Source organism: Nerophis lumbriciformis, linkage group LG27, assembly GCF_033978685.3.
Source record: "Nerophis lumbriciformis linkage group LG27, RoL_Nlum_v2.1, whole genome shotgun sequence".
Taxonomy (NCBI): Eukaryota; Metazoa; Chordata; class Actinopteri; order Syngnathiformes; family Syngnathidae; genus Nerophis; species Nerophis lumbriciformis.
The window spans coordinates 18,679,953-18,706,879 of NC_084574.2; the positions used below are offsets into that span (position 1 = coordinate 18,679,953).

A 26,927-nucleotide genomic window follows, 5' to 3' on the forward strand; every position below is an offset into this window, starting at 1 on the left:
AATTGTTATATGTATTCAGTGATTATACTATAAAGTTATTTTCCATTTAAGTTCACCAGTTTTCGATTATTTTTATTCAAAATAGCTGAATTTTCACATTTGCCGTTCAAATACTGAGAAGAGACGTGCGGTGATCAGCAGCCAGTTGAGGCACGTCACTCAGTTGTGCCTCAACATAGATTGCGCAATGACTCGGCTAACTGCTGGACTGCTGTGCAGTGAGACCGTATTGCTATATGAACTATATTTTACATTTCCATAGTTTAGTTAGCTGAGGTATATAATGTACAGTGTATTTTGTCAACAACTGTATGTGTGTAACGTATTTCTTGTGCTGAGCGATCATAAAACTGCTGCGAAGACGCACTGTGTGAGGCTCGCAGTAATCCCGCCTCCTGGTGCCGGTTAATGCACCCCCGTGCAGAGTGCACCCTCCGACAGGAGCGCCACACCAACCAAAGCCCACACCCTAACCCTCCACGTGCAAGACCGAATCCACCCAAAAAAAGTCACTTAACAAGAGCCAAAAAGTGCAAAAACAACAATGCTCGCGCCGGAGGAGCCGTGAACGACTGCAGGGACACGACATTAGGTACACCTGCAGACTGCAGCACGGATTTCATATTTCATTCATTCACAACTCCTCCAACACGAACACCACTGTTCCCGCACTTATAAGTAAAGGTAAGACCATAATAAGGTTTTTTTTAATTAAATGTGCTTTTTTGTGTGCTACAGTTTGTATGTGTAAAGTTAAAGTTAAGTTAAAGTACCAATGATTGTCACACTAGGTGTGGTGAAATTTGTCCTCTGCATTTGACCCATCCTCTTCTTCACCCCCTGGGAGGTGAGGGGAGCAGTGGGCAGCAGTGGGCAGCAGTGGGCAGCAGCGGCGCCGCGCCCGGGAATAATTTTTGGTGATTTAACCCCCAATTCCAACCCTTGATGCTGAGTGCCAAGCAGGGAAGAATGCTGGTATGAGCTTTTAAACACAACCCGTTAATTGTTGCCAATCAAATGGTGAATAAGATACTCTTTAGGGTTCATATGTTTGTAAATCTGACTGTGATGAAGTCAGTGCCTCACCAGCCATCAACCTCACCGCATGTCACTGGTGCACACTGTGGCCATACAAGCAGCACACCTGTTTCAAACCAGACATCATAAATATTTAAATGTCTTATGATAATAAAAAATTGACAGCAGTCATTTCCATGAGATTTTTTTTTATAATATAGGTGATTTTGCCCACTTAAAATGAAAATAACAAAACAATTTAGTTTTTCATGAGCTATGTACTAGCATTGTATGTCTGGGTGGGGGTCCTGCTTTGAAAAGGATGTGTAGTCCCCTTTCAAATATCACATTTAGCTCCCCTAAAAACATTCACAATTTGCAAAATGAGATGTAAGCGTGGAATAAAATGTACATTCCTGTAACTTTCGATCTCTAAAATGTATCTTTTTATGAGAAATTCTGTAATCTAGTAACAGCATTTCATGATTAATATCCACAAATTAACATTCTTAATAAATGACAGTAGAATAAGCACACATCTGATTGAGACGTCATAGAGTAAAGACCTGGAATTTCCATTTAAATTTACGGTGTTGGAGTTGTACGACATTTTGTGTGGCCCTAAACCAGGGGTCGGCAACCCAAAATGTTGAAAGAGCCATATTGGACCACAAATACAAAAAAGTAATCGGTCTGGAGCCGCAAAAAATTAAAAGCCTTTTATAAGTGTTATAATGAAGGCAACACATGATGTATGTGGCTAATTAGCTATAATGGCCTACTATCAAAATGACTATGTGTCGCAGGCTGACGCAAATATTTGTTGACAGAAATGTTGAAATGTAATATTTATTCTACACCTTTTTACAACATTGGAAACCATTAGTAAAACTTCTCAGAGGGTGAGATAACTCCTGGAAATGACTGTCTTAGAATGGTCAAATGTATAGATGTGTCAATACGTGGGCCTTGGGGTTTGTTTTCCCGGAATGCAAAGGAAAGTTGGCGCGGGCAAGACATGAATGTAAGTACATATTTTTTATTTTAACACTAACAGACTACCGTACAAAAAAAGAAGCAAACAAAAGGCGCGCACAATGGTGGAGAACAAACTTGACTAATGAAACAAAACTTGCACAAAGGCAGAAACTATGAACAATAAAAACTACACTTGTGACGTGAAAAGCATGAAAACTATGGCATGCAATACAAGCATGAAATAAGTCAGCGCAGAGCAAATCCAGAATGTCAGGGGTAAGATAGGATAATGTCACCAGGCTGACTGTCTGGCAACAACAAGCTTAAATACTGGTGACATGATTAGTGAAAACAGGTGCGTGACTCACAATGTGAAAACGTGAGACAGGTGCGTGACATGAGGATGTGAACCAGGTGAAACTAATGGTTACTATGGTGCCAAAGCAAGGGAGTGAAGACAAGAACTAAAAAGTGTCCAAAAACCAAGCAAAACATAACTAAACAAAACATGATCACAGACATGACAAGATGTGTGTGTCCAAGTTAAAGGAAACGACAGGCCGTCTTCTTCTAATGCAGGGGTCGGCAACCCAAAATGTTGAAAGAGCCATATTGGACCAAAAATACAAAAAAAAATCTGTCTGGAGCCGCAAAAAACTAAAAGCCATATTACATACAGATAGTGTGTCATGAGATATAAATTGAATTAAGAGAACTTAAAGGAAACTAAATGACCTCAAATATAGCTACAAATGAGGCATTATGATGCAATATGTACATATAGCTAGCCTAAATAGCATGTTAGCATCGATTAGCTTGCAGTCATGCAGTGATCAAACATGTCTGATTAGCACTCCACACAAGTCAATAACATCAACAAAACTCACCTTTCATGCACAACCTTAAAAGTTTGGTGGACAAAATGTGACAGAAAAAAAAGTGGCATAAAACACGTCCTAGAAAGTTATACATGTAAACAAACTAAGTTAGTAAAATTAGTAGGACAAAACGGTGCTCGCCAAATACTCGAATCAGTGAAGCATGTTTAATATAAACAGTGTGCTTTATAACAATTAGGGAGGTTTGTGTCATGTTTGTCCTCCTACAGAAACCATATTAAAACAAAAAATAGATTGTTTTCCCCTCATCTTTTTCCATTTTTCATACATTTCTGAAAAAGCTCCAGAGCCACTAGGGCGGCGCTAAAGAATGCGGCTCTCGAGCCGTGGGTTGCCGGCCCCTGTTCTAATGGATGTATTACAATCTTTACAAGCTGGGTAACATTTGCTGTGGTCTGGAACAACATGGCACACAAACAACTATGAGAAATGCAGCCAATATTACACACAGATAATGTGTCATTAAACATGAAAAAATAAACTAAATACACAGAGGACATAAGTAAAGGAAATTAAATGAGCTCAATATACATACAAACGAGGCATAATGATGCAATATGTACATATAGCAGGCCTAAATAGCATGTTAGCATCGATTAGCTTGCAGTGACCAAATATGCCTGATTAGCACTCCAACAAATCAATAACATCAACAAAGCTCACCTTTGTGCATTCACGCACAGCATAAAATGTTTGGTGGACAAAATGAGACAAAGAAGGAGTGGCATAAAACACGTCTTTCTGTAGCAGTGTCAGTGAAAGTGAAGTGAAGTGAAGTGAATTACATTTATATAGCGCTTTTTTCTCAAGTGACTCAAAGCGCTTTACATAGTGAAACCCAATATCTAAGTTACATTTAAACCAGTGTGGGTGGCACTGGGAGCAGGTGGGTAAAGTGTCTTGCCCAAGGACACAACGGCAGTGACTAGGATAGCAAAAGCTGGGATCGAACCTGCAACCCTCAAGTTGCTGGCACGGCCACTCTACCAACCGAGCTATACCATCCATACATAAAGTTGTACATGTAAACAAACTGTTGTTTTTGTAGCTATTTTTGTTACCATCAGTTTAAGAGACCATCTATTCAACTCGGTATGCGACACCATGTGTTAAAAAAACTGATGTTATGAAAAGTTGGCCTTATTTTTAAATGCAAATGTTTAGGTATGATACAGAACCGTACCCCACACATGCACCAACTGATGAAAGTTAAAGTTAAAGTACCAATGATTGTCACACACACACTAGGTGTGGAGAAATTACCCTCTGCATTTGACCCATCCCCTTGTTCCACCGCCTGGGAGGTGAGGGGAGCAGTGAGCAGCAGCAGTGGCCGCGCCCGGGAATCATTTTGGTGATTCAACCCCCAATTCCAACCCTTGATGCTGAGTGCCAAGCAGGGAGGTAATGGGTCCCATTTTTATAGTCTTTGGTATGAACTCACGACCTACCGATCTCAGGGCGGACACTCAAACCCCAAGGCCACTGAGCAGGTCTGATCCGACCTAACCTTATTTTAACTCAGATATGTGACACATATGATTTGCTCACCTGAGACTTCATGCTGCCTGAGTTCATTGTACTTGTAGGTTTGCTCTACTGGTTTGATGGCGGTGTGGTAGACGTTCAGTAGTTTCTTCATTGCGGCTAAAAAGACGTAAAGACAATATGGGTGGGAGAACACGCTACAGTGTGTGGTGTTTGCATCACAGTTTAAATCATATTTTGATTCCATTCCTTACCTGTCAACTGAGGTGAGGGTTCAGCAGCTGCCAGTCGCAGTGTGTCCTCAATGTGGGAGAGGTCCCTCAGTGCTGGACCCTCATTTACTTTTCCTGGTTAGAGGAGCAGATTTTTAGTCGGAATGATTGATGCTGCGAAACCACCCACTTTGCAAGAGTGGTGGGTCGATCCAAATATCAATAATAACAATACAACGGTTTATATCCATATCAGATTGTTACTTGTGTAAGAAAATTGAGATTTTTTTAGTTCTCTTCTGTTTTTTGTTTTGTTGTTCATATTGTTAAAACGGCTGTCAAACAATTAAAATGTTTCATTGCGATTAATCGCATTTTGTCTGCAGCTAACTAATCAATCTTGATCGATCACAGATTTATAAAAGGTTGTTTTTTTCTCGAGTAAATGTACTTAGACCAGGGGTGTCAAACGGATCAGGCCCGCGAACAGGTTTTATCCGGCCCGCGGGCTGAGTTTGCTAAGCATAAAAATGAGCGAAAATTTTTGGAATGAAAGAAACAGCTATTCTAAATGTGTCCACTAGATGTCGTAATAGCAATTCTTTGTATATCAGGGGTAGGGAACCTATGGCTCTCGAGCCAGATGTGGCTCTTTTGATGACTGCATCTGGCTCTCAGATAAATCTTAGCTGACATTGCTTAACACGATAAGTAATGAATAATTCCGCTGGTAATCACAGTGTTAAAAATAACGTTCAAAATATAAAACATTCTCATGCATTTTAATCCATCCATCCGTTTTCTACCGCACCTGTTCAAGAAGTCGCGTTAATGGTAAGAGGTATTTTATTTATTATTGGTTAGCTTCTGTATAACAATGTTATTAAAAAGAATAAGAGACTTGTTATACTCTAAAAATGTTGGTCTTACTTAAAAATGCACACATTTAGTTGTATTCAGTGTTAAAAAATATGATATGGCTCTCACGGAAATACATTTTAAAATATTTGGCTTTCATGGCTCTCTCAGCCAAAAAGGTTCCCGACCTCTGTTGTAGATGATTCTACATACTGTATGTAAAAAAAAGAAAACACATGATGTTAGTGCATAAGTCGAGGAAAATGAACTAACTACATAATTAACAAATTGTAATTTGATTGAAAATAACAGAAATGAGTTGACTGATGAACATTATCACATAATTTATTCAGAAAGTATAAATAACGACAAATAAAGATAGAATACTATTAACCGCAACATGTAAGTGTAAAAAAAACCCAACATCATTCTTATTTGTACATTTTCAGAATTTGCTTGTTCTATTTTTAAACAAAGAAAACAAACTAAAGTTGTCTTTATTTTTAAAGTTATCGCGCCGTGATTTTACCAGTCCGGCCCACTTGGCAGTAGATTTTTCTCCATGTGGACCCCGATCTAAAATTAGTTTGACACCCCTGACTTAGACAGAACATTTTTTACTTTTTAGTATCAATATGGGACTGCACAGTGTTTTTGTCTTAATGGAAATGTTTGTTTATTTTATTATACATTATGCTTTTTTAAACTGCTCAACACACACACTCTTTTAGACACACTCTCTCTCTCTCTCTCTCTCTCTCTATGGCCCTGTATTTACTTGGTATTAAATAGACACCAACATTTGCTGTATCGCCCACCTTGAAGGTAATTATAATGGTTTACTTTATTTCCAACATGCTTGACAAAATCGCATTAAGGAAAATGTCATATATATCAAGCAAGGATGACAAGATGAATCAAATGAAAATGAAATAAATGTGAAAGTTTCCTGAGAGACATGTGAGTGGACCGTTTGTGCTTAGAACAGGCTTGACTGTTATATCATGCTGTTGTAATCCATCATGTATTCACTTCCTTTGCTATTTTGGTGTGCTTATTTCTGTACCAGAGTTTGACGCTAATTCCTCTACAGCCACAAACAGTGTCATATTCAGTGGGATCGACACGCCCGGTAGAGACAAAGTGGACGACCGTTTAATGCCATGACTCTTCTCTGTTACTAGTTCATCGCAACGAGAAGTGCAATGGCCAACCGGCAATGTCATTTCTGCATTGTCATTGTCACTTATCAACTATTTAAGGATATATAAATAATACATAACATAAGTGAAGTTTTGTTGAAGTTGATTTCTACAAGGTGTGTCATGAGAAGAAGTAACATATTTCTCAAAAAGTGGCCAATCAATGCATCTGTATTGTTATTTCATTGCTACAAAAGGAAATGTAATGTTAGTTTCATGTTAGAAATGTCACTATAGAAAAGATAATTACTCCTATCTAATTGATTTTTTCTGAGTTAAAAAAAAAAAAAAAAAATGTATATACATGTATAAAGGTGCATCTCAATGAATTAGAATAGCTTTTTTTATTTTAGTAGTTCCAAAAATAGTGAAACTCTTAAAATCACTATACACCGAGTGTTATTCATGTATTTCATATTTTTAAAACAATTTCAATAACGTCTTACAGCTAATAAAATCACGAAATTCAGTGTCTTGTAAAATGTTTTTAAATGTCAAAAAGTTGAATATTGTAAACTCCTGGTTCATGCTCTAATCGGCTTTAATTGTTTTCTTAATCTGAATTTCTACCGTTGTCCCGTTCGGGGTCGCTATATATATATATATATATATATATATATATATATATATATATATATATATATATATATATATATAGTATATATCAGAGGTGGGACCAAGTCATTGTTTTGCAAGTCACAAGTAAGTCTCTCAAGTCTTTGCCCTCAAGTCCGAGTCAAGTCCCGAGTCAAGACAGGCAAGCCCCGAGTCAAGTCCAAAGTCAAGACTGGAAAGTCTCAAGTCAAGTCCTAAGTCCTGCATTTTGAGTTTCGAGTCCTTTCAAGTCCTTTTAACCACAGACTAATATATTAACACAGATTGTGTATGCTTTTCAAACGCTGTATTTATTTATTAAAACAAGTGCATTTTAAATTGCAGGAAAGAAAATTGTGCTGACATTGCACTTCATAATAGCACTATTAACCAGTCATTTTAAACATTAACTCATTCCTATACAGAACAAGCACATTGAAAAATAAAGTGCAAATGTACTTATTTGTACAAAAGTGTTAACATTGAAAAAACATGACATATACGTGAACATAACAAAAAAGTTGTACTTTTTATATGTCAGGGCCCTATGCTGCATTGCATTTGCAAAAGGCCAAATTAGCCAAGAGTCTGTCAGTCATTTGTGCACGATGGGGGCGTAGTATGATGCCACCATGGCTGAAAACTCGCTCCACTGGAGCACTGGAGGCAGGCACTGCCAAGACTCTCATGGCCACTCGTAACAGTGAAGGAAGAGTCTTCATGTTCAATGCCCAGAACAAAAGGGGGGAGAGAGTTTTTTTGGGTTGGTGCACTACTTGTAAGTGTATCTTGTGTTTTTTATGTTGATTTAATTAAAAAAAGAAAAAAAATATATATATATATTTCTTGTGTGGCCCGATACCAATCGATCCACGGACCAGTAGCGGGTGGTTGGGGGACCGACACCAGCTGGACTGCTGCTGAGTGGTCCAAAGTCATGTTTTCTGACGAAAGCAAATTTTGCATTTCCTTTGGAAATCGAGGTCCCAGAGTCTGGAGGAAGACAGGAGAGGCACAGGATCCACGTTGCCTGAAGTCTAGTGTAAAGTTTCCACCATCAGTGATGGTTTGGGGTGCCATGTCATCTGCTGGTGTCGGTCCACTCTGTTTCCTGAGATCCAGGGTCAACGCAGCCGTCTACCAGCAAGTTTTAGAGCACTTCATGCTTCCTGCTGCTGACCTGCTCTATGGAGATGGAGATTTCAAGTTCCAACAGGACTTGGCGCCTGCACACAACGCAAAATCTACCCGTGCCTGGTTTACGGACCATGGTATTTCTGTTCTAAATTGGCCCGCCAACTCCCCTGACCTTAGCCCCATAGAAAATCTGTGGGGTATTGTGAAAAGGAAGATGCAGAATGCCAGACCCAAAAACGCAGAAGAGTTGAAGGCCACTATCAGAGCAACCTGGGCTCTCATAACACCTGAGCAGTGCCAGAAACTCATCGACTCCATGCCACGCCGCATTAACGCAGTAATTGAGGCAAAAGGAGCTCCAACCAAGTATTGAGTATTGTACATGCTCATATTTTTCATTTTCATACTTTTTAGTTGGCCAACATTTCTAAAAATCCCTTTTTTATATTAGCCTTAAGTAATATTCTAATTTTGTGACACACGGAATTTTGGATTTTCATTTGTTGCCACTTCAAATCATCAAAATTAAATGAAATAAACATTTGAATGCATCAGTCTGTGTGCAATGAATAAATATAATGTACAAGTTACACCTTTTGAATGCAATTACTGAAATAAATCAAGTTTTTCAAAATATTCTAATTTACTGGCTTTTACCTGTATATATATATGGGACGGTGTGGCGCAGTTGAGGTTTCCTGGTTTGATCCCCGGCTTCTACCACCCTAGTCACGTCTGTTGTGTCCTTGAGCAAGACACTTCACCCTTGCTCCTGATGGGAAGTGGTTAGCACCTTGCATGGCAGCTCCCGCCATCAGTGTGTGAATGTGTGAATGTGGAAATAGTGTCAAAGCGTTTTGAGTGCCTTGAAGATAGAGAAGCGCTATACAAGTATAACCCATTTACCATATATTTCCATATCCCGGTGTGTGTGTATATATAGATACTGTACTTTTCAAAGGTGGTATAGTACTGATTTCAATTGATTGGCACTGCAATACTTTATTAGTACCGGTATACTGTGCAAACCTAATATATATATATATATATATATATATATATATATATATATATATATATATATATATATATATACACACACACATACCGGCATATGTTTTACATAATTGCAAGCTAAAAGCCATAAAAGAATAAAAGAACAAGATATGATGCTTAAATCACACTGGAAAGTTGGCGCACTCTCGGCATGCGCGTAAAGGTTGCCAACAGCCCCTTTAAGTAGTGGGATTGGGGTATTTAGACATGCTTGGATTGGATTTAGATAAACAAGAGTAGAATACTAGCTTTACAAACATTTGAAACAAGTTATTTTCTTCTGTCAAATTTATATGCCTATTTCAAAAGGCCACGGCCCCCTGACACTCCTTCTCAACTGTCTATGCGACGTCAAGGCTTGGTTAGCCCAGAATTTTTTAATAATGAATGAGGGAAAAACGGAAATTTTAGTGTTTGGTCCGGCCCTCACTGACTTGGGACCATTGCAAAATTATGTGCGTCCCAAAGTCACCAGCCTTGGCGTCACTATAGACAGCGATTTTAAACTTGACAAACAAGTCAATGGCGTTTTAAAATCGTGTTTTTATCATCTTCGTCTTTTAGCAAAGGTAAAACCGTTTTTATCTTTTAACCTTTTTGAACAAGTCGTGCATGCTTTTATTTCAAGTCGCCTGGACTACTGCAATGCACTTTATGCTGGCATTAGCCAAAAAGCTCTCTCCCGGTTGCAGTTAGTCCAGAATGCGGCAGCACGACTTTTAACAGGGGCCAGGAGACGCCAGCATACAACCCCAATCCTTGAGAGTTTGCACTGGCTCCCTGTTCATTTTAGAATTGATTTTAAAACCTTGCTGTTTGTTTTTAAAGCTTTACATGGACTGGCACCTCAGTATATCTCGGACCTCATCCAAACTTACAATCCTGCGCGCGCTCTGAGGTCCGAGAGCCAGCTCCAGCTCGTGGTGTCCAAGACGAGACTTAAAACCAGGGGAGACAGGGCCTTCTCTGTGGTCGGCCCTAAGCTCTGGAACACTCTGCCCCTCCATGTTCGAACTGCTCCCACAGTGGAGTGTTTTAAGTCTCGTCTTAAGACCCACTTTTATTCTCTGGCTTTTAACACTACGTGAGTTGTGTGGTCCTCTGTTGTCCTCTGTGTTTTTAAAATTTTGCTTTTGCTTTCTATTTACTGTTTTAATTGGTTTTACCCTTTGAAATTGTTTTTAATCACATTTATTTTATATTGTTTTTAATTGTGTTTAATATTGTTGTGCAGCCCTTTGGAAACATTTTGTTGTTTAAATGTGCTATATAAATAAAGTGGATTGGATTGGATTGGATTGGATTGGATTGGTACACTACCTTTGTCCTTAGACTGTGTAGGTTTCTTGACCTCCACAGGGGTGTCCTCCACCTGAGGAGCCTTCTCTGCTGTGGTTTCCGCTCCAAAATCTTCCAATTTTACTTCCTCAATAGACTGTGGTGTGACTTCTCCAACTATCTCGACTTCCGGAATGACCTGTGGCTCTGCTTCAGGCTCAGAAACAAGTTCAAGTTGTTGGGCATCTACTTCAACAATAATATTTGTAACTTCCTGTGTTTCCTCTTCAGAACCTGTTACCCCTTTTGGTTCAGAGTTATGTTCTACTTCAGGGTCTGATGTAACTTCTGGTGCAGCATGAGATGCAGCTTCAGGTTGTGGATGAAAACCATCATCTGCTGCAGGTCCTGATTTCACTTCTGGATCGATTGCATGTTCTTGTTCAACATCCTCATTTGCAAGTTCTGTTGTGACTTCTGGTTCTACATCAGATTCTTCTTCAGGATTATTGTCTGCTTCAGATTCTGACATCATTTCTGGTTCAGCAACATCTTCCGCTTGAGGTTCTGACGTAAACGTGGGGTCTGCATGATATTCCACTTCAGGGTCTGATGTAAATGCCTCAGGTTGTGGTTCAGTATTATCGTCTTCTTCAGTTTCTGACACAGGTTCTGCATTTGTTTTTTGCCCAGCCTCATCTTCTGCTTCAGGTTCTGACATGATTTCTGGTTCTGTATCTGGTTCTTGCTCTGTGTCATCTTTTGTTTCAGGTTCTGACATGATTTCTGGTTCAGTGTCATCTTCCGCTTCAGGTTCTGACATGATTTCTGGTTCAGTGTCATCTTCCGCCTCAGATTCTGACATAATTTCAGATTCAGTGTCATCTTCTGTTTCAGGTTCTGACATCAATTCAGATTCAGTGTCATCTTCTGCTTCAGATTCTGACATAATTTCAGATTCAGTGTTATCTTCTGTTTCAGGTTCTGACATGATTTCTGGTTCAGTGTCGTCTTCTGCTTCAGGTTCAAACACGATGGCTGGTTCTGCTTCGAGATCTGACATAACTTCTGGATCTGTGTCATGTCCTGCTTCAAGTTCTGATATCATTTCTGGTTCAGAGTCTGTGGTCTCTTCTGGCTCTGCAGGTTCTGCAACCATTTTAAGAATCTCCTCTGATTCTGATCCAGCTTCTACAAAGACTTCCTCTATCATGGCATCCTTCAGCACAATTTCTCCCACTTCTTCCCCCTGTTCTAGATCGATTTCCAATTCCTGTATTAGTTCTTCTTCTTCAGGATCAGCACCAACTGCTTCAACTTGAGGTAAGTCCTCTGCTTTGCCTTTCTCCCCCTCATCCATTAACTCTTCTGCAGTTGATACAACAACTTCATTCTCCACCTTCTCCTGGGATTCATAAGATGACTCCCCCTTTTGGGTTTCCTCTTCTGCTACAATGTCCTGGAGAGAAGCTTCTTTCTGTTCTTGTACGTTTCCTGTTACCTCAATGGCAGAAGCCTTGATTTGTGCTGTCTGATCTGGTTCAAGCTCCTCCCCAGATGCTGCAGGTGACGGGCTGCAGGGCTGACACATGGGCCTCTCTGGGGCTGGGGTGTCATTGGAGGTGCTCTGGCTGGGATGCTCCTCTGTTGTGCCGCATCCACAGGAAAAGAGGTTCTTTTCGGCCTCCTGGAGCTGCAGAGGTACCAGTGGCTCTTCATCATGGATGGAAGACCCTGGAACCAAGCCATAAGGAGAGAAATTTATGAAAATAATAACGCCATATCTTGAAATGTCTTTTTTTCTACATAACAACACAACACATAATATTAGCAGTGTTGGGGGGACTTCCAGTAATGGCATTTGTATTCATGACTGAACGATACACAAGCCTCCAGCTTGGTGGCAGCAATGCTTCAATTCATCCACAGGCTGACCAGGAATAATGACAAAGTCATTATAAGTCAAATAATGACACAGTCCTTTGCCTTATTGTCAAATGGTTGGTAATGAGGACATACTGTATATCAGTGTTTTTCAACCTTTTTTGAGCCAAGGCACATTTTTTGCGTTGGAAAAATACGGAGGCACACCGCCAGCAGAAATCATTAAAAAACGAAACTCAGTTGACAGTAAAAAGTTGTTGTCGCAATTGTTGGATATGACTTTAAAGCATAACCAAGCATGCATCACTATAGCTCTTGTCTCAAAGTAGGTGTACTGTCACCACCTGTCACACCCTGACTTATTTTGACTTTTTTGCTGTTTTCCTGTGTGTAATGGTTTAGTTTTTGTCTTGCACTCCTATTTTAATGGCTTTTTCTCCTTTTTTGGTATTTTCCTGTAGTATTTTCATGTCTTCCTTTGAGCGATATTTCCCGCATCTACTTTGTTTTAGCAGTCAAGAATATTTCAGTTGTTTTTATCCTTCTTAGTGTGGACATTGTTGATTCTCATGTCATGTTCGGATGTACATTGTGGACGCCATCTTTGCTCCACAGTAAGTCTTTGCTGTCGTCCAGCATTCTGTTTTTGTTTACTTTGTAGTAGAGATGCGCGGTTTGCGGGCACAACCGCGGAGTCCGCGGATTATCCGCGGATCGGGCGGATGAAATAAAAAAAAAATTAGATTTTATCCGCGGGTCGGGTCGGGTCGGGTGGTTGAAATAAAAAAAAATTAGATTTTAAATATATTCAGGTGGGTGGCAGTTAAACCAATTCGGAAATATATATACATAGTTAAATGTTGTTACCCACATACGAAAAACGAGCAGGCACCTGCTGCATATGCCACAACAGAAGAAAAAGAAAAGAAAAGAGATGGACACTTTTACGGAGCGCAGAAGGGACGCCTCGCCGGGGTCCGGGACCGAGGCCTCTTCCCCCGAGAGGGCCCCACCGGGAGCCGTAGCTGAGGCGATCAGCGAGAAGGGCCCGACACACGTCCAGGGTCACCACCGCGCCCACCGCACCGACACCCCGCCTCGTCCGCCTTCGCCGCGGCCGGCGTCACGCGCAGCAGGTAAGCAGCTTACCTGCCCGCCACCCCCGTGGCCGGGGGCTCGTAACAGGGGTCACTCCGCGCGCTCCGCCCGCGCAGCTTACCTGCCCGCCACCCCCATTGCCGGGGGCGCGTAACAGGGGTCACTCCGCGCGCAGTGCGCTCACGAAAGGGGTGGGGCTCACCCTGATTGATATAGACAGCAGCTGGACGGTGGCCATGGAAGTCGGAACCCGCTAAGGAGTGTGTAACAACCCACCTGCCGAATCAACTAGCCCTGAAAATGGATGGCGCTGGAGCGTCGGGCTCATACGCGGCCGTCGCCGGCAGCGAGACGCGCTTGGAGGTGCGCTCAGCGTGGCTCCCATATGATTGCGCACTGGTGTGCGTCTGGGTCGTGACAGCGTGGCACGCGAATGTCTGCACTGCATTGGATCAGTCTCCTTTCTTTAACAGGCAAAAGCTTTATAACCTCACTAATGCCTTGCATCGTCTATATTAGATATATAACAACGGGCGGGTGCGGGCGGATGCGGTTCTGATCAAATGTTACATCGGGTGGATGGCGGATGGTTGACGACTTTCTGATGCGGTTGCGGATGAAATAATTGCCTATCCGCGCATCTCTACTTTGTAGACAGTTCAGTTTTAGTTACGTTCTGCGTAGCCTTCCCTAAGCTTCAATGCCTTTTCTTAGGGGCACTCACCCTTTGTTTATGTTTGGTTTAAGCATTTGACACCTTTTTACCTGCACACTGCCTCCCACTGTTTCCGACATCTACAAAGCAATTAGCTACCAGCTGCCACCTACTGATATGGAAGAGTATTACACGGTTACTCTGCCGAGCTCTAGACAGCACCGACACTCAACAACAACACATCATTTGCAGACTATAGTTACTGGTTTGCAAAAAATATTTTTAACCCAAATAGGTGAAATCAGATAATCTCCCACGGCACACCAGACTGTATCTCACGGCACACTAGTGTGCCGCGGCACAGTGGTTGAAATACACTGTTGTATATACTAAAACTTCGAGAACTAATGTGAAATGCAGCATGAATTCAAAAAGCTCTTCAATTGGAGCGAGTGCCAGTCAACAACTACAGAAGGGAAGGAATTCATATGGCCCCATTCTTGGGTGGATTTCGGTTAATTATTTTGGAATGTAGTCTGCTGAAAATGATTGAAAGCGCCACTCTACATAGCAACTGAAGCTGTGGTCAAAGTTGGATTTGCCACAAAACACAATTTAAGATATTAAACACTCTACTGCCATGTGGCAGCTAAAATTAATATAGGACTCCCCCCAATTCGTCACGTTTCATGTGTCAGGTAAACCGTGACAACAATATCTATTTACACACACACACACACACACACACACACACACACACACACACACACACACACACACACACACACACACACACACTCTTGTATTTGTTACCTTCTTGAGACCTCCGAAAAATGCCTACCTCTTTAGGATCACCTTTTCTAGATATATAAAGATTTGTATTTACAACATTAATAATATATACATACTTTGCAAATATAAAAAAACTTGTTGTGAAAAATGAGTTGGAATTTCACAAGAAAAGGGTTGCAATTTCAGAGGAAAAAAGGTCACAGTTTCACAGACAAACGTAGAATTTTGGCAGTGTTATAATAAAAGTCGTAATTTTCCTCAAGGCAAGTAAACATTTTTACAGGAAAAACTGAACATTTGTGCAACATTATGATAAAAGTTGGAATTTTACTCAATAACAGTCGCAATTTTACAAGACAAGCTTAAAATTTTGGCAATTTTACTCGACAAAAGTCACCATTTCATAAGAAAACTTTAACATTTTGGCAATATTATGATAATAATCAGAATTTTGCTTGGCAAAATTATGACAAAAGTCAAACATTTACTCAAAAAATGTCACTATTTTACGAGACTAAATTTTTTTTTGGCAATATTGTGATAAAAGTCTGAATTTTATATGACAAATGTCACCATTTTGCATTAAAAAGTAATAATTTTACATAAAAAACTAATAATTTTACGAGAAAATATTGCAATATTACAGAAACAGAAAGAAAAGGTCAACACATTGTGAGAAAAAGACTGCTTTTAGTTAATTTATTTTAATCTTTTTGTTTGTAATTGGTTTCTAATCTTCATTATTTACTTAAAGTTATTACAGTATGTCTCTATATACATATTAATTTATTTTTGTTTTATTAATTTTGCCCAAAGAGGGCGCATTTCAATTTCTTACACACACTTGTTATTACATATGTTGTCCAAAGGGGAGCACTTCAAATTTTTACACACCCTTGTTATTTCATATGTTGACCAGAGGGGGAGCACTTTTAAAACCGACACACAGTTAATTTGAAAAATCCCTTCTTTTTGGGACCACCCTTATTTTGATAGATATCACCACCAGGGGTGCAAATGAGACATTCTCTATTAGATGCAATGGTTTTCTGTATTGGGACCATGATTTATGTCCTAACTTGTTCACCGGTCCTCATATGGAAGGTACTTTTCCTTGTTGATGTCTCAAGAAGGGTATAAATACTAGAACACACACACACACACACACACACACACACACACACACACACACACACACACACACACACACACACACACACACACACACACACACACACACGCTCTATATAGAGGGTTCCCCTGCTGGCCCCACTATGGACTAGACTCTCACATTATATATATATATATATATATATATATATATATATATATATATATATATATATATATATATATATATATGTATATATATATATATATATATATATATATATATATATATATGTAGTACTCCACAAGTACTCCACCCAGTGTCGCGACAATATATACATTATATTATTGTCTTTGTAGTTTGCATGCACTGCATCATACGACAGCCACTTCTAATAGATTGCCCCCTCTTTATAATCGAAACAAGGTAACCAAAAACTAGTCTAGACTCAATTGAAATGAAGTACTACTCCGAGTAAATAGTTCCAGTGATTACCAAACATTCCTACTTGACATTGGCGTGTACAAAGAGAACATGGGTCATGACCACTGTTTTATTTTAACTACATGCTTGTGTGAACACATTCTGGTGAAGGAGCTAAAAGTATGTCCACAGTTCACATTACAAGGTGGGGACAGGGTGAAAAATAACGACGGTGTTATAAGTACCTGGCATCGGTTTTAACACGTACTGTGCCGGGCTTTGAGTTCCTAATAGTAATAGTAGTTCTTAAGGGTCACTTAAGCACCTCAAACACTGTCGTGAATGAAATGACATCAAATTGGGAAATATTGTTGCCTACTTTAAATTTGAAATGTCAAACTTGATTAGCGCACGCACAACACAACAATTTTAGCATATCAATTGGCATGAATAAAATATTTATATTAAATAACTTAAATCACTAATATGAGCCATTTCATGTTGCCCAATTTGTGGGTGTGACTCTGAGCAACAATATAGAGTGTTTATACAGGGTCTGATATAACCATCCTAATTTTTTATAGTTTTATTACCTAATAAGTCTTTATCACAATTAAATTAAAGCAATTAAACCTGTAGTTATTAAACATTGTGGGATCTTAAGACTGACTATACACACTTACTCTTAAAATCCAAAAGGGACCTGCTCATAAGTGTCATGTCAGTAATACCATTTTGTTTTTAACCTTCAATACTTGAATTTTTTTTTTTACAAATTCAGATCTATCATTGAAATAAAGTTTGCAGTCTTTTATTTATGATTTATTGCCATTTTGTAAAAAATGACTGTTTTTTATGATGGGAAAATGCAAACCAAGCAATTTTTTTTCTAAAAAAATATATTTCTGAGTGGAAGATCTGAGGTTGGGTCAATAATTTATGACAACATTGATTTTCATACAGTAGACATGTCGACACAAATATTATTACAGTGCCTATTAAGCTAGAATGAGAGAAAAAGCAAGCAGGACTTGGTTGAGTTAATTTATTTTATTTATGTTTATTTTCCATGTTATATGTAACTGCCTAAAATAATTTCCATTGCATTGCAGTGGTTTAATAGCACTTATTTATGCTCATCAAAGCTCTGAAATGTATGCATCATGGTGTCCTAGTAACCTGTGGTGATTAAGATGCGCAATTACACCAACACAATATTTTCCTTATTTTTACATTTGCAAGAACAACATTTATTTGTTTTTAATGAAAAACGCATAGAAATATACTAGGATTACAGTCTGTTATAATGGGAGTCAATGGGGCCGAAAGAGGTCTTAAGAGAAAGTGTGTATACTTGATGTAAATATCCTATTCTAACAACGTTGCAATCAATAAATGCATTTTTATATAAATTAAACTTTTGAAAAACTTTTAGACCGCTAACCTTCAAACTGAACAATTATATCACATTAAGAACACATGCAATGCTCGTTTTGGGCCCAAGTGGTGCACAAGGGTAAAAGGGGTCATATTATGATTTTTTTTCTTTATATATAACACTTCCTTGTGGTCTACAGAACCTGTAATGGTGCTTCTTTTGTCAAAATTATTTTTTACAGACCATCTTCAATCCGCTTTCTGACCGTCTCTTCAGGATACGCCGCTTTGTGGGCGGTCTTATTTACCTGGCTACCCTTCAACTGCATCTTCTCCTCGTCATTTTTGTTGTAGTTTTGAGCACTTCCATATGGAGTCTACTAACAAATACAAATTAGGACTACATGCTACTTTGTATTAGAAATGGCAACAGCAGAAGATGCAATATACCGGACTACAATACTCGCGCAAAGCCCTTCGGGTAAGTCTTTACCATATATCATATATCAACAACTGGAAAAACTTAGACTTAGACGTCCTTTTTATTGTCATTCAAATTTGAACTTTACAGTACAGATAAGAATGAAATTTTGTTGCATTAGCTCGTTGTAGTGCAGGATAGAAGAGCAATAAGGGGCAGATATAAATAAATAGATCACTGTACAGATAAATATATTGCACTTTTGCATATGCATCCACGTTTATGGATGTATGTTGTATTGTCTTTATAGTCCAGCGAGTTAATCCGTATTTGGGGGGAATTTGAAAAATGGTAACACTTTAGTATGGGGAACATATTCACCATTAATTAGTTGCTTATTAACATGCAAATTAGTAACATATTGGCTCTTAATTAGTCATTATTAAGTACTTATTAATGCCTTATTCTGCATGGCCTTATTATACAACCAGTAAGCCATTAACTAAGAGTCTTCCCTCAATAAACTCAGAATTATTGCTTATTCGTAACCCTAACCCTAACTCTAACCCTTATATGTTCCCCTGGTGTCCAAATAACTCTAAATTAAGTCTTTGTTACTTAGAATATGTTCCCCCATACTAAAGTGTTACCAAAAAAATAATACAAAAGAAAAGTCATTTTTCAGTTATAAACATTCATTCACTTTCTTCTCTCCTTCATGGATCTAAACTTTACCGCTGCCGGTATTTTTTTCTATTTTTTTTATTGTAATATTTTCAGAATGTGTTTGTTCTATTTTTGAATAAGAAAACAATCTGAAGTTGTCTTTGTTTTTTAGTTTTAATGCCATGATTTTAATGGTCCGGCCCGCGTGTGCACAGATTTTCCTCCATGTGGCCCCTGACTGAGCTAAAATGAGCTTGACACCACTGTTCTAGGCTATTTATTAGTACCGGTAGTAGTATTTTTGACATGGCGGGATTGTAAACAGAGGTCACAACACTAGAAGTATATTACCTGAGGGGGCGTGGCTACAGGATAGAGTTGCCAAATGGGAAACGTTTTCAAAGTTCTTTGCCTGCATGTTATAGAATTTTACATTACATTTTCAATTAAGACAATGCTAGTATAATTATCTACAAAAAAAAAAAAAATTCTGTGGTACATTATGTGTGACTTGAGTCAAAAAGACAGCCATAAGAGGTTGGTACTTGATGAGAATAAATATAAAGGTAAAATGTAGTGTAGAAATTCACCCAATTGCAGGAAATGTAGTTTTGTATATATATATATATATATATATATATATATATATATATATATATATATATATATATATATATATATATACACATATTAGAGATGTCCGATAATATCGGCCTGCCGATATTATTAGCCGATAAATGCGTTAAAATGTAATATTGGAAATTATCGGGTATTGTTTGTTTTATTATCGGTATCGTTTTTTTGTTGTTGTTTTTTTTTTATTTTTTATTAAATCAACATAAAAAACACAAGATACACTTACAATTAGTGCACCAACCCAAAAAACCTTTCTCCCCCCACTCATTCACACTCATTCACACAAAAGGGTTGTTTCTTTCTGTTATTAATATTCTGGTTCCTACATTATATATCAATATATATCAATACAGTCTGCAAGGGATACAGTCCGTAAGCACACATGATTGTGCGTGCTGCTGGTCCACTAATAATACTAACCTTTAACAGTTAATTTGACTCATTTTCATTAATTACTAGTATCTATATAACTGCTTTTATATTGTTTTACTTTCTTTTTTATTCAAGAAATGTTTATTTATCTTATTTTATTTTATTAATTTTTTTTAAAAGTACCTTATCTTCACCATACCTGGTTGTCCAAATTAGGCATAAAAATGTGTTAATTCCACAACTGTATATATCGGTGTCAGTTGATATTGGTATCGGTAATTAAAGAGTTGGACTATCGGAATATCGGATATCGGCAAAAAGCCATTATCGGACATCCCTAATATATATATATATATATATATATATATATATATATATATATATATATATATATATATATATGTATGTATGTATGTATGTATGTATATGTGTGTGTGTGTATATATACACACACAAAACTACATTTCCTGCAATTGGGTGAACAACATTATGTATATATATATATATATATATATATATATATATATATATATATATATATATATATATATATATATATATATATATATATATATATATATATATATATATATTTATTTATTTATTTAAAAAAAAAAAATTTCTTCTTCACCCATTGCAGGAAATGTAGTTTTGTGTAATATATATATATATATATATATATACACTACATTTGACCTTTAGATTTATTCTCATCTAGTACCAACCTCTTTTGGCTGTCTTTTTCACTCAAGTCCCACATAATGTACCACATAATTTTTTTTAATTTTTTTTTAAACAATAGCATTGTCCAAATGGAATCCAAAACAATATAAAAAACATTACTGTTCAGGCTAGTTTGCATGTTTAAGTTGAGTTCATGTCATCTTTTCTGAATGATGCAACATGTGTCTCCTTTCTTGCAACAAGCCCTATTCCTCTATTTTAGGCAAGTGAATCACACATCAAGCGGTATTTATTCCAGATGATGTGCTTAGTAGCTTATCACTCACCAAGGAGATTGTCAGCATTAGTAACCAGGGAACATGAAGATCCTGCTCCCAAACATATTCATTGTATATTTCCACTGTGTAACCTCCATGAAGCCTTCATCACAAGCCAGATGAATGGAAGGGCGTATTTGCTAGACTTAAGTGTTCCACGCTGTGTCAGTAACAGTAGGACTAAGTGCAATGTGATGCTGTCTGCAAGTATACATGGGAGAGAGTGCGGTGTGTTCGGGAAAGAGAGAGACTGAATGTCCTCTTTCTGAAGCAGAAATAGGTTCATTCTGCCCCCTTTTACCAGGAGTCCGAAGCCCTTCCCTGTGATTGTCATGAGGCCGCCATGCAATTGTACAGTTACATCATGCGAGAACAAGTTAAATCACAAAAAATATTGCATTAATCGTGTGCATATGATGAGCGATCCCAAAAGGGACATGCGGTAGAAAATGGATGGATTAATAACGCAATTTATTTTGATGGTGCATGCTCTTTTTCGTTAACCATAGATGGTTATGTGATAGGCGAGGGGACTCCCACTGGTGTGTTCGATGCCAAATTTCGCTTCAAAATACTCTCTGACTGGACTTTACATAAAATGTTAGCATGTTTTGAGCAAATAAATGACATGCATTCATAAAAAATTGCTTTTGCGTACAAATATTGGCATATTTTTGGAGTTCATTTAAATTATGCAACCTGTGGTTAATCATGATTAATCCACATTTAAAAGCCACATTTTTAATGATTTAAAAACCATTCAGTGCTCCTAAATTAGAAAGGAACTTGGACCGGTGTGAACTAGAGGTGCAACAATCACCCGACATTTTCGACAAAAATCGAGAATTAAGTTTTTCACCAAAAAATCTATTTGTTGATGATAGTCAGTGACGTCATCGCTCAAGTTTTTGCGAGTGGAAACGGAATGCGCGAGTCAACGTGACTAGAAAGCAACATTTAGAGAAAAACAGCTCATGCCAAATGCATATATATATATATATATATATATATATATATATATATATATATATATATATATATATATATATATATATATATATATATACACACACACTAGTGTTGTCCCGATACCAATATTTTGGTACCCGTACCAAAATTATTTCGATAATTTTCGGTATTTTTCTAAATAAAGGGCACCACAAAAAATTGCATTATTGGCTTTATTTTAACAAAAAATCTTACAGTACATTAAACATATGTTTCTTATTGCAAGTTTGTTCTTAAATAAAATAGTGAACATACAAGACAACTTGTCTTTTAGTAGTAAGCAAACAAACAAAGGCTCCTAATTAGTCTGCTGACATATGCAGTAACATATTGTGTCATTTGTCATTCTATTATTTTGTCAACATTATTAAGGACAAGTGGTAGAAAATGGATTATTAATCTACTTTTTCATTTACTGTTAATATCTGCTTACTTTCTCTTTTAACAGGTTCTATCTACACTTCTGTTAAAATGTAATAATCACTTTTTCTTCTGTTGTTTGGATGCTTTACATTAGTTTTCAATGATACCACAAATTTGGGTATCAATCCGATACCAAATAGTTACAGGATCATACATTCGTCATCTTCAAAGTCCTCATGTGTCCAGGGACATATTTCCCGAGTTTATAAATCTAATATACATTTTAAAAAAATGAAAGAAGATGTTGTGATGCCAAAAAATATGGACCTAATCATAGTAGTATTGACTAGATACGCTCCTGTACTTGGTATCATTACAGTGGATGTTAGGTGTAGATCCACTAATGGCGTTTGTTTACATTTTGACGCCGGGGAGTTACGGTGTGTAGTGAAGCATGTTTAGCTATTCCTCGTCCTGCAGGGATGATACTTGTAAGAAACTTACTTTATTTGTCGCCATGGAGACCAGGATTAGTGATTTAGAAGTAGCTAAAACACTGCAGACTGCGGCTGGACTTTAGCCGCTAGCTAGCTAGCCATGTCTTAAAGCACCTCTTCCTGAGGGTGTTTCAGTGTTATAACTTCACCTTTATCGTTAGTTTTTAAGCCAAAATGCGTCCGTTCTCCCTTTTCTGTCTACACACTGTGTCTGCTTGTAAGTACTCCGTGATTGTGCGCTGCCGAACATGCTCGTCTGCTCGTAAACCAGAAATGACACGATGTGACGACGACGGGGGCGTAGGGGGGCACCGGTACTTTTCAGAGGCGGTATATTACCCAATATGATTAATTAGTATTCTGTACACATATTATGTATATATTCGTATATATGTTAAAAAATTTTATCGCTATATTAGTCTATACCTGCATTGTCCTTTCCATCCTTACACTTTCCATCATTGTAACTGAGCTACTGTGTTGAACAATATCCCTTGTGGATCATTAAAGTTTGTCTAAGTCTAATACTTATACCGGTATACCGTACAACCCTAGTACAGAACACGTGTAACCAGCCTAGTTAAGCCCCTGCTTTTACTTTTTAACCCGGAACTCGAATCTGGGTTGTCCGGCATGAGAGATGAGCGTGCTATCTACTGAGGTAAAAACATAAACTATCAACCTGATTGCTGGCACTGCTCTAAAAGTTGTCAGGAAGTGAGGTTTACCAACATGCCCAAGACTCCGTTCCACTCACCTTCCTAAACCTCATTCTCATCCGGGTCACGGCACCACTGTAACCCGCCCGGTTCAGTCCCTGCTTTTTTAGTTTTGCCTATAGGAATCGAACATGGGTCGTCCAGCATGAGAGACGAAAGTGCTAGCTACCGAGCTAAAAGCCTGAGCTATCAACCCCGGTAGCCGGCCCTATACTCTTACAGTTGTCAGGACGGGAGGTTTACCAGCGTACCTAACCTGCATTAAATTGAATTCAAGTTTGATGAAAAAAAGTAGAAAAATGTTTCAGATAAATAAAAAAAAAGTGTGAAATTATTTTGTAATGAGGAGTGGGGGTGCCCCCAATTTAGCCTGGGCTCGATAATACGCTGGCAAACGGACTACCTTGTTATGCGCTTTGCAGCAGATTCATTCAAAACAAGTGAATTCATCTGAGCGTGTGTGTATATTCCTGCAATAAAGACACGCATCAATCAATCAATCAATGTTTACTTATATAGCCCTAAATCACGAGTGTCTCAAAGGGCTGCACAAGCCACAACGACATCCTCGGCTCAGATCCCACATCAGGGCAAGGAAAAACTCAACCCAATGGGACAATGAGAAACCTTGGAGAGGACCGCAGATGTGGGGACCGGTGCAATGGACGTTGAGTGGATCTAGCATAATATTGTGAGAGTCCAGTCCATAGTGGATCTAACATAATAGTGAGAGTCTAGTCCATAGTGGATCTAACATAATAGTGAGAGTCCAGTCCATAGTGGATCTAACATAATAGTGAGAGTCCAGTCCATAGTGGATCTAACATAATAGTGAGAGTCCAGTCCATAGTGGATCTAACATAATAATGAGAGTCCAGTCCATAGTGGATCTAACATAATAGTGAGAGTCCAGTCCATAGTGGATCTAACATAATAGTGAGAGTCCAGTCCATAGTAGATCTAACATAATAGTGAGAGTCCAGTCCATAGTAGATCTAACATAATAGTGAGAGTCCAGTCCATAGTGGATCTAACATAATAGTGAGAGTCCAGTCCATAGTGGATCTAACATAATAGTGAGAGTCCAGTCCATAGTGGATCTAACATAATAATGAGAGTCCAGTCCATAGTGGATCTAACATAATAGTGAGAGTCCAGTCCATAGTGGATCTAACATAATAGTGAGAGTCCAGTCCATAGGGGATCTAACATAATAATGAGAGTCCAGTCCATAGTGGATCTAACATAATAGTGTGAGAGTCCAGTCCATAGTGGATCTAACATAATAGTGTGAGAGTCCAATCCCTAGTGGATCTAACATAATAGTGAGAGTCCAGTCCATAGTGGATCTAACATAATAGTGAGAGTCCAGTCCATAGTGGGGCCAGCAGGAGACGATCCCGGTCATGCATTCTGGGAAGAGTATCTGGTGACGATTTAGCCTGACAAATGGCTGACATGTGACTACAGCTGCTTGCCCAGTCCAAAATCAACCTGTTCAAGGACACAGGAGGGTTACCCACCCTTTTCGGAAAAACAACAACAACAAAAAAGGCTATTAAATCAACATATTATGCATTCATCCCCTTTGCTGCATTGGTCATCAACTTCAAATGAATTCAGATGTCATAATAACTGCCATGTGTGTGTCAAAAACAAATAGACCCTGTTGGATTGATTGTGAAAACACAATTTTGAAGCTACTTAGTTGTTCTAAGTGAGAATCAAGTCAACCTGTCAGCGCCGTCTCTTTAGAGTAGGGGTATGCAATCTACGGCCAAGTGCGGCCGGTGTCTTCTGTGCGGCCCACGAGACATCACAAGTTTAACAAGAGGATTGGTCCTCGGAGTATTTATGCCTAAACTTCGTACCCGCGTGTATTGATTCAGCACAAACTTGCCACCCCTTTGTGGGTAGAGACAGAATTGATGGTCAATAACCATGAGTTTCATTTGGTAATGACTTGAGCGGAGCATCTTCCCCCAAATTAACTGTAACCAACAATTTAAAGTCACACATGACACGTTCACACACTATCAATAATTTAAAATTGCACATTTCTAAATCCATTACAGTGCATTATGGGCGATATGCGGAAAACTCTCGCCACAGTTTCTGATGTTTGGCACATTTTAGCTGCTTGGTATTTCTGATTGATTACAAAACTTTAAGTAGGACCTCGGGGTAGTAAACCATGTAGAAGTCCAGAACTTTCATATACTTTTAATATTCAACGGTTTATCGTTTATACATTGTCGTCAACGTCTGATGTGGGGCGGGGGTTGTTAAAGTTGAAGTCATTGAAGTCTTTGTTGTTCAGTCTGTTATAGCTTGATTTAATCAATGCAAACTGCGTTCGTTACGTCTCGTCTCGATTACTGTAACGTGTTATTTTCGGGTCTCCCTATGTCTAGCATTAAAAGATTACAGTTGGTACAAAATGCGGCTGCTAGACTTTTGACAAGAACAAGAAAGTTTGATCATATTAGGCCTATGCTGGCTCACCTGCACTGGCTTCCTGTGCACTTAAGATTTTACTACTTACGTATAAAATACTACACGGTCTAGCTCCATCCTATCTTGCTGATTGTATTGTACCATATGTCCCGGCAAGAAATCTGAGTTCAAAGAACTCTGGCTTATTAGTGATTCCCAAAGCCCAAAAAAAGTCTGCGGGCTATAGAGCGTTTTCTATTCGGGCTCCAGTACTCCCGGTAACAGTTAGAGATACTACCTCAGTAGAAGCATATAAGTCCCATCTTAAAACTAATTTGTATACTCCAGCCTTTAAATAGACCCCCTTTTTAGACCAGTTGATCTGCCGTTTCTTTTCTTTTCTGGTCCGGTGGCCATGGATGAAGTGCTGGCTGTCCAGAGTCGGGACCTGGGGTGGACCGCTCGCCTGTGCATCGGTTGGGGACATCTCTGCGCTGCTGACCCGTCTCCGCTCGAGATGGTCTCCTGCTGGCCCCACTATGGACTGGACTCTCACTATTATGTTAGATCCACTATGGACTGGACTTTCACAATATTATGTCAGACCCACTCGATGTCTATTGCATCCGGGGGGGGGGGGGGGGGGGGGGGGGGGGGTCCCCACATCTGCGGTCCTCTCCAAGGTTTCTCATTGTCCCATTGGGTTGAGTTTTTCCTTGCCCTGATGTGGGATCTGAGCCGAGGATGTC

General features: G+C 38.7%; 1 protein-coding gene across 1 annotated transcript in view; it reads right to left on the reverse strand.

Moving 5' to 3' along the window:
* Window positions 1-26,927, reverse strand: part of LOC133570081 (uncharacterized) — a 37,721-nt gene that overhangs the window by 9,023 nt on the left and 1,771 nt on the right. The window contains exons 2-4 of the mRNA XM_061922736.2: window positions 10,762-12,453; window positions 4,637-4,729; window positions 4,446-4,541 (exon numbers count right to left, since the gene is read on the reverse strand). Coding sequence (XP_061778720.2) covers window positions 4,446-4,541; window positions 4,637-4,729; window positions 10,762-12,453 — 1,881 coding nt within the window. The remainder of the gene's footprint in view (window positions 1-4,445; window positions 4,542-4,636; window positions 4,730-10,761; window positions 12,454-26,927) is intronic.